This window comes from Varanus komodoensis, unplaced genomic scaffold (genome assembly GCF_004798865.1).
Source record: "Varanus komodoensis strain SLA01 unplaced genomic scaffold, ASM479886v1 scaffold4, whole genome shotgun sequence".
NCBI classification, from domain to species: Eukaryota; Metazoa; Chordata; class Lepidosauria; order Squamata; family Varanidae; genus Varanus; species Varanus komodoensis.
This window is the reverse complement of record NW_025335941.1, coordinates 51,033,400-51,045,453: the sequence shown is the minus strand read 5'-3', so window position 1 is coordinate 51,045,453 and position 12,054 is coordinate 51,033,400. Positions and strand designations below refer to the sequence as shown.

The 12,054-nt window shown below is 41.6% G+C and overlaps 1 protein-coding gene across 1 annotated transcript in view; it reads right to left on the bottom strand.

The window, feature by feature from the left end:
* The window catches only part of GUCY1A2 (guanylate cyclase 1 soluble subunit alpha 2), a 180,040-nt gene that overhangs the window by 70,095 nt on the left and 97,891 nt on the right, over positions 1-12,054 (bottom strand). Inside the window, exon 5 of the mRNA XM_044441813.1 lies at positions 9,683-10,168. Coding sequence (XP_044297748.1) covers positions 9,683-10,168 — 486 coding nt within the window. The remainder of the gene's footprint in view (positions 1-9,682; positions 10,169-12,054) is intronic.

Sequence of the window (12,054 nt, the reverse complement as noted above, 5' to 3'; positions counted from 1 at the left end):
ACTTAGGAAGAATTCTGGTAACCATTTTCCTGGGATTAGCGTGATGTGACTTACTCCCAAGTGGGCATAAATAGGAATGTAGTGTTAGTGACATAAGGGCCCAATTCAATTTCATAGCTGTAAAAGCATCTCAGTCTGGACTATGTGTAACAGGTTTGCATATTATGTTCATTTTCCCCCTCAGGTGTGTAGCAGGACTGCAAAATAAAGGAGGGCTGAACTGTGAACAGATGTAGGAAACAGAAGCCCACAGGTGCAGAGAATGTTTAATCACCAGCAAAAGTCCCAGCGTTTTTCAAACTTGACAGTTCTTCCTCAAGGGAAATTGCAAATGTCACAAGATTGTAACAACTGATGAATCCAACTAGAACAATGCCACAATGAGAATGCACAAAATCAATCATATAAAATAATATACCATTGTCTGTACCTGCTTGACTGCACCATTCGAAGTGATTAATCAGTCAGCTAAAGGGACTAAACCTATTTTCGTTCACTGACTCAAACTGAGTGGTTTAAAAAATCATTTTTAATATAAATGCTTGCAAAACCCGTAGAAGGTTGGAGGCATCTTAGAAGAGGCATTCCTCCTTCTCTCACACACAAGAGGGAATGCCTCTTCTTACATGGTGCTTGCCAAGTCGCCTGTGAAACATCTGATAAATTTGCTCATGGCAAAGAGCAAGTTCTGAAGGAGTTATTCTTAATCATGCACTACAGTATGTAGATTCAAATCAAACTCATGAGACTCCTTCCCAGGGATTAGTAAGGATCTGTATGAATGCCACAGCTCATGCATCCCCCTGCCCCATGCAGCTGCGATTACACAGTCACATCATCTAGGAAATCTGAAAACATGTGAACCCAATGTAACAGCCCATTCCAGGATCCTTCCCAACAAAAGAATCGACTTGGCTCTAAGAGAGGGGTAGACAGTATGGTATCTGTAGGTACTAGTATATCTCATTCATCTTGGGCACTGTCTTGGCATCACCAAGTGGCCTTGCCCCTCCCACATTTTTTAAACTAGTACTTTTCCTTAGTGGCAACTGGGATGGTTATGAAACAGGTTTCTGTTGGTTGCCGAAAGCAGGGGTCAAAGAAGATGTTGAATGTGTTGGGGATTTCCACTTTGTTTTTTGGGAGTCATTTGTCCCTTTCCACTCCTCCTACAGCAGCATTCTAGGGAGGCACCAAGAACAATTTCCCAAATTGCCCAATTGCCTATAACTGCAAAACTTTGCCTATTCCTGTGCTAAGAGATCTGCAATTGGGTATCAGCTTTAACGGAGTATTAAAAGGTGGAGGGGGAACAATTTGGTATTTTATTTATTATTTATTTATTTTAAACATTTCTATGCCGCCCCCATCGCAACAAAGCCTCGGGGCGGCTCACAAAAAATACAAAAAAAAATACATAATCAATAACAATATAACAATTTAAAAGAAAAAAACATTTAAAACCCCCGGTGCATTCTCAGCTAATTTTAAAATCCTAATAAATACAATAATTTAGCAATTAAAATAAGTTTTAAATAAAAAGGTCTTAGCCTGGCCCCGAAAAACAAATAACGACGGTGCCAGGCAGACCTCTCTGGGGAGCGCATTCCATAGATGGGGCGCCACCACAGAGAAGGCCCTCCTCCAGGTACTCACCCTCCTAATATCATTCACGGAGGGTTCCCAGAGAAGGGCATCCGTTGCTGATCTCAAAGGGCGGGAGGGCATATATGGGCGCAAGCGTTCCTTTAGATATCCAGGTCCCAAGCCATTTAGGGCTTTATAGGTCATAATCAACACCTTGAATTGGGCCCGGACTTCAATCGAACAATCCATATTTAAAATGGATTGTTCAGATGAACTCTTGAGAAACCTATAAGAGTACAAAACAGCAGCTAATGTCTAAGCTCCAACAAGCAAAGAAACAAGAACGTATATTTAAACTGACCCTGGATTCCCTTTTCTGCTCCAACTTAAAGCTAGCTCAGCCTTTGCCTCAAGCTCCTTCTTCAGGTAGCATAACACCAGCTTTTGAAAATAAGCCAAGGTGAGCAGCCAAGTTTGCTGTTTGATAAAAAAAATAACTCCCAAGTGAATAGGAATAGATTCTAAGTGCCAATCTGTCCATCTGCTTAAACTATGCTTTTAAAGGTCTGCCCCTTCCACCTACCCCAGTTCCTTCCTCAAGAGTCTAATTACCAAGCAATTGTCTTAACCAGGAAAACAGAAACAGAAAAAGAAAGAAAGAAATAGTCCCACAAGGATTTAATGATGTTTCCTGGTTGTAACCCCAAGAAAGTGCTTATTCCATATTCTTTCTACAGCCTCTGCTTAACAGTCAGGGCAGGAAGCCACTAAGAAGCTCAGATAAAAAGAAATTCTGTGAACAATGTGTTGAGCCATAGACAGCTATTTTCCAGGGAATGGAAAGAAGCAATCAATTCACACCATGTCCCCTCTCTACCTGATATTAAATAACACTTTGTCATTTATTGTATTTGCCATACAAGAAGAAAGAAAGACAGACAGACAGACACACCAGCCAGCCAGCCTTGGACTAAATCTTCTAAATAAAGAAGAAAACAGCTGGGAGTAATTTTCAAAAGTGTACCGGAACCATGGTGTGCTCTCCTAGGAATTTTTATGTTGAAGTAGGTCCCACAAAGCAAGTGCGCATGTTACAGGTGTAGAAGCCTTTGGCTGCAATCCTATGCAACAGTGTGCCCCAACCTGATACCCTCTGATGTTTTGGACTTCAGCTCCCATCAGTCCCCGTCAGCATGGCCTATGGTCAGGATGCTGGGAGTCATAGCCCAAAACATCTGGGAGGCGGTTACATTGTATACATATATAGGATGTGAGTGCATGAGCTCCAGTTTTATCAGACATTACTAGAACATGGTTCTGCATGTGATTATCATGGATGAAAATCCTCCTAAGATATCCCACAGGAGAGGGTAAAGTTGCCTCCTTTTTTCTTTATCAGACACCTTGGAGTACCTTTAGCAGCCAGACAAGTCAAGAAATGAGACTGTTTTGATCATTCCAGTTCCAGGCCTGCTGAATGGGTTGGATTTATGGGGGCTTCTGAAAGCATGGATGTCCCAGTAGAATTTCTTCCCAAAATGTGTTAAGATTATGGAAATAGGAACTTCTTACAGTCCTGTTTGGTGTCAACGTTTCCACGGCTTTTCCTGCTTCTCCGCAGTCTCCCTTCCCTTTCCTCAGGGTTGCTTCTTGGTCCTACTTGGAACCATCACAAAGATCAAGGGTGAGTGACCGATTTTGTCCTGTGGCTGGATTGCCACCCACGGTGTGGCCAAGCACCAGGCTGGACGAGTGTGATTCACCTCCACATGTGACACCAGCAAACCTGCTATGCTTTTTCTCCAAGCAGGAAGAGGCAGAAAGATCTGTGCCTCCCTGCACAGAGAAACCAACTCCACTTCTTCCTGCAAATGCCACCTGAGAGCTTCCCACTGCCAGCCAGGTTTGGATAGGTGGAGATGTTGCTGAGGTCACAACACCAGGCAATAGAAGGGTACAAGCGTGTTGTTGGCCATGCTGAAAAACCAGCAAAAAGAGGAGGTTGTTGCTTAGGCATGGGGGTCAGTCTCAGCTCTAGTGTAAATGTACACAGTGATCCAGAGTGCAATTTCCAAGGAACTCTGGCAACAGCAGTTTGTGCATTATGCTCTGTGGGAGAATAATATGAGGGGTCTTAATTTTTTATTTTTTTTAATCACATGGACTGGAGCTGATAAAGGATCTCCCCTCCCCTATCCTATAACGCAAGCCATCTCCTTTGTGAGCATCTAATATCTCTATAGCAACTACACCAATTACTTGCATAGGAGAGTAACACCAGGGAAGTGTATTTTTAGATGACTTTTAATGTGTAATTTAGCAGCAGGAAACTAAAAGGCAAGCCACCTCCATGCCAGCAAGTGTTTTAAGACCCACAAACTAGAATGTGAGTATGTCTGCTCATTTAACCTTTGTTTCCAACTTTCATTCTTTCTCTCTCACACACAATCCAGATTCTCATAATTTTTTTTAATATGATGCATATTTCTTTGACAAAGAATAAAAAATCCACATTCCATTCTGGTACAAATGAGAGGCTGTACAGAAATACAAATAGATATTTCTATGAAAGTGCTGTTTTTATATGGCTGTTTCACGGATTTATGGTATGTATTTAACATTATGAAGACACTTTAAAATGTGACTTTATTGGCATACATAATCAGGATTCATAATTCGTATAATTAGAGTTGGGACGTATGACTAAGCTTATAGCTGTATTTATGTCATTCTGAGTGTCCCATGCTTCACTTGCTAATATGAATTAAACACATTTCTAGATTTTACAGGACCCAAGAACGTTTTATGATGCCATGGCCACATACTTACTTCTATTAGATATTCAAACTGTTGTGGATGGGGCTGCTCTCCCCAGAAGCAACAGGTTCATTGCTTGGGAGCTATCCTGGATCCAGAATTGCACCTGGATGCAGGACAAGCATGCTTCATCAAATTCCCATTATACACTAACTGGACTCTTTCCTGGAGCTAGGCATGTGGGGCCTTTTCCAGACCCCTGCCTCATCCACACAATTTTAGAGGGAATTCAGATGTTATTATCCTCCACTCTGAACTCTCCTGCCACTTATTTTATGCTTTGTTCTTGCCATGGAAAATGCGCTAAAAAGGGAAATAGGGAACAGCTGAAGAATATAACTGGCATCACTTGGAGTCCTCCATCTGGAAGCATCTCTGTTCTCCATCATTCATGCACTTGTCAGTTAGATGAAAGGATTGTTCTGTGTTTTATTTAAGGCAGCCCTTGAAATGTCCAGAAATGTTGGCCTACAACATTGTGGCTGGAAAGGCTCTGACAAGAGCTTCCCATTCGTCTGCCCATATTGCATCAACGGTCTACCCTACCTCACAGGTTTATTGTTAGGCCAAAGAGCAAGGAAGAGCCATGGGTGGAGGACCCGGCATTTGCATGTAACCCTGTCTGAGGATGTGAAGTCTGGTGCAGCAGGGCCAACTGGTACCAGATGCTACCACTGAGAGTAAAACAGTCTCCTCCAGTTTCATGCACTTTCAGTCCCCTGCAAATAACTGTCCAACTCTGGTCCCTTGTGTGGGGCTTCCCAGCAGCCCCTTTGCATCCTTGCAGGGCACAAGTTACATGTTTTACTTGCTTCCCTTGAAATGCAACCTTGGTGTTGAAATAGCATAGGGGAACCCAAAATGGCATGCCCCTTGTGAGCCTCCTCACTTTCACCCCAAAAGTACACACTCTGGTGAAACTGGGGTAGAAGATGTATTAAGGATTCAGGGAAATTTTATAAAATGGGGAAAGACTGGTCAGTTCTGATCACACAACAAGAAAATCATTCCAATGACAAACACAATGAGGAAAGACTGTGTGTGAGAGAGATTAGCTGTCCAGCTGGTTCCTTGAAGGCCCTCTGTGTCCATAGTAAAGTTCTCCTGGTGCCTGTGTGAGGTCTTACCACTTTTGTTTGAGGAACACTATATTTGGCCACCTGTGTCGAAGAACGCTTGGTGCAATACCTACCTGCGCTGAAAGAAAAAGACCTCAGTTTCCTTTGCAATGGCGTATATCTGCTCTGGTCCTTCTCCACTTGTTTGGGTGGAGAATTAAGAATTTCTTCTGATTTGTCTGCATTCAGTTTGGCAATGGCTCATCCCCAGCTCTGAGATTGATTCTAGGACGTTCCTCATTGTGTAGGCACCCAGACAGTTTGATTAAGCTGGCTGAGTGGCACTGCTTGACATACAAATGTCAGCTGAACTGGAACACAGGGGGCAACTGACTTGGCCTCTCTCTCAAGCAGAGACCTGTAGCTGCTTGCAAAAGGAAGATTTCTGTCTCCTGGACCTGAGTAAAATGGAGTCAGGATGGGCCACTCCAGGCCAACCAAAGCACCACATAGGCTGACTTGAGCTCTTTAGAGGAAGGATAGAGTACAATTTTAATGTACTGTGCAAGTTCTGAATAAGTATCTGCAAATAAAAGCACTGCGAACAAGGGTCCATCACTGGGATCCAAAGGGAAGATGCTTCCACCTTGTATCATGAACTATTTTGAAACCTCTCCCTTTTCCAACTGGTTTGACATGCAGCATGAAGAAATGCAAACTCAGACCAGGGCCTGATTCAAGATCCAAGGCCAGCAAGGTTTTGTTTTAGCTTTGTCAACTGAGACAAACAAAACATAAGTACCTCTCCTACTCCCCTCATAGTAAAAAGTACAATATTCATAAGTTAAGATTGAAATGGTATGCATCACATGTTTCTTGGCAATGCTAGGAGTTACAGGAATTGCTCTGCCTAAAGATGCAAGAAGTTTGTTGCAGACTTTCACATTCGGTTGTAGTTATTTTGAAGTAGAAAGATTTTAATAAAAAATACATACAACATAAAAAACCTAAAAACGCATAGAATCATAAAACCATACAGTTGGAAGGGGCCTAGTAGGCTATCGGGTCCAATCTTCTGCTCAATACAGGACTCAGATTTCCTATCCAAATACTAATCAGGTCTGATGCCTAACCCTTACCTTCCGAGATTAGGATCAGTCCCAAAATAATTATCTGCCAACTCTTCATAAGAGGCTGGAGCTATCTAGCCTCTTCAATTATCCAGTGACTCACTCATAGATTAAAAGAAAAGCTGCAAGAGCTAAGGGGCCTCACAAACGTAGATGCCACCGGTCTCCCCACTTTGCATGACCCCTGTGTCGCTGTCTCACTCTGCCTAATGGTAGCACCTACCCTGGCCCAAGCCGCAGATTTCTGTGCTTGCTTGCTGTTTATCCCAGCCACTTTCTACCTGAGTGCAACTTTTTACCCTGTGCTACCATTTCTTTAGCAGTGGCCATTATGTTGATCCAGCTATGAAGCTTAGCAAGGAATGGATGTTGACAAGTGAAAAGTCAGGCAGATGTCTGCTTCTGTAGTATTTCTCCCCATCTAGCATTCCTAGCTCACTGTCCTCTCATCTGTACTGCTGGAAGAGTCACTGGGCAAGTTCATGAGATCGATCCTCCTGTGCGTCAGAGCTTTCACTGATCTTAATGTGAACTTCAGACTAGGTGGCTAACTTAAAGGATTGCCTTGCTCAAGGCTGAAAAACAAAGCACAGCATAAAGGAGGAAGCAATGCAGTTTGAACAAGGACAACGCAATTTTGAAAGTGAGGCTGCAGAGAGTGATGGGTCTTGATAAGCAAGGTCTTCGCCACAATTTTACCCTCCTAGGTCACTATTGATAAATGCCTTAATCCATATTGGAGAGAGAAATGCTGATGGCATGCTCTGTTCACAGTCATTCAACTATAAACCTTGTTTCTCTGCTCAAGAAGTTCCTTGCATGAATATGGATTAGTGAGGCTCAACTACAGCTGTGGGAAATCAAAAGCACCATACGGCAAGGATGTAACAGAATGCAATTAAGCTTCAGTGCTGAGTAGGAATGAAAAGAATGGCTTGTGATTTATTTTTGATGTGGTGTCCAAATTGTGGCCCTTTAAGGCCAGAAGTGCTTATCTCCTAAGAGCACCGAGAATCCTCCTCGGAAAACACAATCATCCACTTGCTTTCTGGCTGTGATGGACTGAGTATTTAGAAGGCATTGTAAATTTTTTTAAAGTTATGATATCCTAAGAGAAAAAAATACTCATTTTCTGTTAATTTAGGATAATGTTTTTCTGTCATGCAAACTTGGAGGAGCATCCTTGCCTTCTTAAGCTTGCTGGAACTTTAACATGCTAAAACTTGATAGGATCAATGGAAGGTGATTGATGGACAATTATCTGCAGCAAGAATTTCTTTGCACCAGGCTGTCAAGAATTGGAAATAACAATCACTTGGGAAGACGGGGGGGCTGAAAAACATCTGCTGGATCTGACAGAGCATTTTGAAGAAGGGTTTCTGGAGGGAGTAAAGAGAAGGAGGTTGGATTTCTTCTGACCTGAGAACCAGCCAGATTTCAAGAAAGGTGAGCTGACATAGCTGTGGGATTAGTACTGCAGGTGTGATTGTTTCAACACTCTGTCAATACATTCTCAATGAGTAAGTTGAATAAACACACTGTTAGCAAAAGGTTGCAAGTTTCCATGGCTCTTTCCACCAAAGACAATTTGTGGGCTTCTTGATGTTTTGACTTGCCATTCCCACAAGTTCTAGTCAACATTTGGAGCACCACTGATTCTGATGGTGCCCTTGACTTCCTATTTCTTCTCAAAGGAAGCACATAAAATAATATTAATTTCTCCCATTGGCTGATATGGGGCTTCCTTCCATGCAAGAACAATGAAGTCACACACTTTCTCCTTGTATGGACATAACCAGTACCTCAAGCACAACCTCACTTTCATTCTTAATTCCCCCTGGACCCCAGTCAATGGCTGTTACAGATCAGCCCAAGGCCAGTGTAATGCAGAGCTTGAAGGAGGTCTCACACTGTGTTAGGAATAAGTGTGAGGAAAAGTTTGGGTCAAGATGGGGCCAACTTTGTAACAGTTTGGAAGAAGCAGAGACAGAGAGAGGAAGCTTTGCTTTTGAGAGAACTAAAATTTTTCTTTTACTGTATAATAATACTGTTTATGGCAAGATTTGCTTATGAAAACAATGTTGAGTGAGTAACTTGGAGAATTACTATGTGCTTAGTTATGCTTTTCTCTTATGCTTTGTGACATGTATACATGTTTGGCAGGCTGTCCAATGGGGACAGTTTATTGCAACCTGCTCTCTTGCATGCTGTCACATGTGCATGGGTTTCTCTAGTGCCACTCTAATAAAATCCTTGCTTTAGTTTAACTTTCAGCATACCTGTCTGTTTACCTAGGTTCTTAGAACTGGCAGCAGGTAAAGACTACTGTTACACTCCAGATTTACTTAGAATAACTTATCACTCAGAATTCTTGCAATATACAGTTGTCATGTTATCAATAAGGCAGAAAAAAACTCATCTTGACCTCATACTTCAACTTTAAAACTGAGGATCTGACTACACAGGCAGGAAAGTGAGGTAGAGATCTTCTGAGGAGGAAAAATACACATCAGCCAGCAAGTTCACGATGCCACCACGGAAGTTCCCCTGTGTAAAGATCCCCATAAGTAAAATACCTAGCAAATCAAAAGGATGATTTGAGCTCAGTCCACTTCCTGTGCACTGGGTTTTATATTAGCAAAGAGCTTTTCCTACTTTCACTTTTTGTTTTTACAAGAGCAATTCAAAGTTTGTGCCCCCTCTGCACCTCGACTTGAACATCTGCTTGGCCACCTTCTCCTGCTGCATGTGCAAACCAAATCTTTGTAGAGCAGTAATCCCAGTGTTTATCTCACCATGTCCAAATCTGTATTGATTTGCTTGCAAGGTCACGTCTTTGGCCACCGCCATGTACACAACCATCATCTAGACCAACCTTTTCCCTTCGCTAAGAAAAGGATATTTGTATTATGCTAATGTCTGCAAAAAAAGTGGGCAATTTAGGACCTCCAGTTGTTGTGGCCTAAAGCTTCCATCAGCCCTAGCCGGCCTAGGCAACAGCACCATAGGGCGGCAGTTGGACTAGCAGGTGCCAAGCTGGGAAACGCCACACAACTTGGGACAAGACCAAGAACAGCTGAAGTGTCTTACCTTATAAATATCTAGGAATCCACACTGATGGTCAAATCGTGTATAGAGTTCGTTGAGCATGCTGATCACCTGCATGGGAGTACACTGTGCGCAGACAGCCGTGAAGCCCACGATGTCTGAGAAGAGCATGGTGACGTCGTCAAACTTCCTGGCCTGAACTTGCTGCCCTTGCCAGAGCTGCTGAGCCACCTCTTCTGGGAAGATAGAAATGAGGAGATCTACCGTCTTCTTCTTCTCCTCTTCCAAAGCTTGATGTGTTCGTTCTAATGTTGCCTTGAGCTTGTCCATCCGTTTCTTCAAGCCATCCTGGGCCTTGGCCTGCTCCCCAACAAGGATGACATCACGGGTAGCATCGTGAATTGGTATATCTGAAAGGTGAAGGCCTCGACCCATCAGTTCATCAAGCTTGTCCACACAGGGGGAGCCCAAAAACAAAATGGAGTTGGATTCTGGGACATGAATCATTTGTCCTTTGATTTCCATTACCTGCAAATATCAGAAATAATAAAGGTATATTAGTAATTATGTGAGAGAAGCCTCTTACTCTTGAGCCAAATATAGTTGTAATGGGCTATTTAAACTAACCCGCTGCAAAGACATCACTCAATCTAAATATGCAGCAGCTTGATCCCTTAAATTTCTGATTCTCCATCATAATGTTTTTAAAAGCTTATTTAATCAGTTTTAAAGAATTAATATACATTTTCTTTCCATGTTTGGTACATGGTCAAATGTGTGAGCTGTCTTACAGTGTAGAAAAGAGAAAATAAGAGAAACTGAAATTGACATTCATCCTTCTCTAGTGTATTATATGCACCAAAGGGGTCATGAGAAAAAACCCTTTCTTGCTATGCAGAGGTTTATATTTTAGTTGTCCCAATGGAAAAGAAGCATCCCCCCCCCCCGCCAAAAAAAAGCCCTGAAAGAAAAAAGGGCATTTCCCATCCACAATGTTCTTTAAAAAAAAAAAAGTTCATTGAATTATAAAAGCTGCACTTGCAACATCTGTCAGATTGCAGCTGGAGAAAGTACTAAGTCTGATCATTTGCTCTACAAGGGTTTATTCTCACAGGGTTCTTTCTGGCTCTTGGATACAAAACAGCAAAATTGCTCCCAGTCTGGAACAAGATCTCATAAGAAAGAGAGCCCCACAGGAGACAGATTAAGAAAACCAGAATAAAATACAGACAATTGCTTGTTAAGGGAAAATGCATGAACTTAAAAAGACATTTGCGAGAGAATTCTTAAAGTATTAAACTTGGTTGAAGGTTCACAAATGTGAATACCACCATATTGGAAAATACATAATTAGGCAATGTAAATATTTCTAAACTATATATTATCATTTATGCATGATACTCTAATATAAATATTATAATTTTATATAATATATATTATTATATCATTTATATATATATAATTATATATTATCATTTATACATGATAATATATTAGAAATATTTAAGATGCAAACCTGCAAACCTTCCTATGAGTAAGGCTTAATGAATAAGTGGGACTTGAATTCAAGTAAATATTGAAGGATTGTGCCATTAGAATATTCAAGAATTAGTGTTATTTTAAAGCTCTGTGCATTTACACAAGCACCATTTGCAAATGGCAAAACAGAATTTAATATCAAGACTGTATTAAATTCTATGTATAATTTAAAATCAAAAATAACTACAATACCTAGTTTGGTACATACAAACATTAGCAGGGATAAGAATACTCAATTCATATACAAATATTTACATATTAGGGAGAGAGAAGAATCCAAGAAAGAAACGTATCTGGGAATCTATTGGGCAAGACAGCTAAAAAGGAGAAATTACATCACTCCTTTAAAAAAAGGATAAAAGATGACATTAATTTGCATAACATTTCCATATGGAGTTTTTGCATAGGTGCAAAATTAGAACTCCTAACTGTAATTTAAATGCAAATACTTCTGAAAGGCGCCCTGGAAATGAATAGAATGGGACTGATCAGCAGAGTGTCATTCTGCAGGCTCCAGTGACTAGCGCCATTCTGGGACAAAGTGTTTCCAGTTGCTTGAGGAATTGGTTGTTCCCCATTGTACTAGCCAGAACTCCTGCTCACACACGGGCAGCTTTGAATGTGGCCCACTACTAATCATGGGTTCTATTCCTTGATCCATAAAACTGTGGAACTTTTTTCTAGCAGAATATCAGATTCTATATGACATGGTTCCTCAAACTATGGCCCACAGGCCGGATCTGGCCCTCCAGGCCCATTTAACCAGCCCGCCCCAGAGGTTTTGCACTCACTGTGCGGGCATGTGGCTTGCTTCCAGGGAGAACAGTTTGGATTCACTCGGAGAAATGATCTCCTCATGAGCAAGCCAGCGCCTT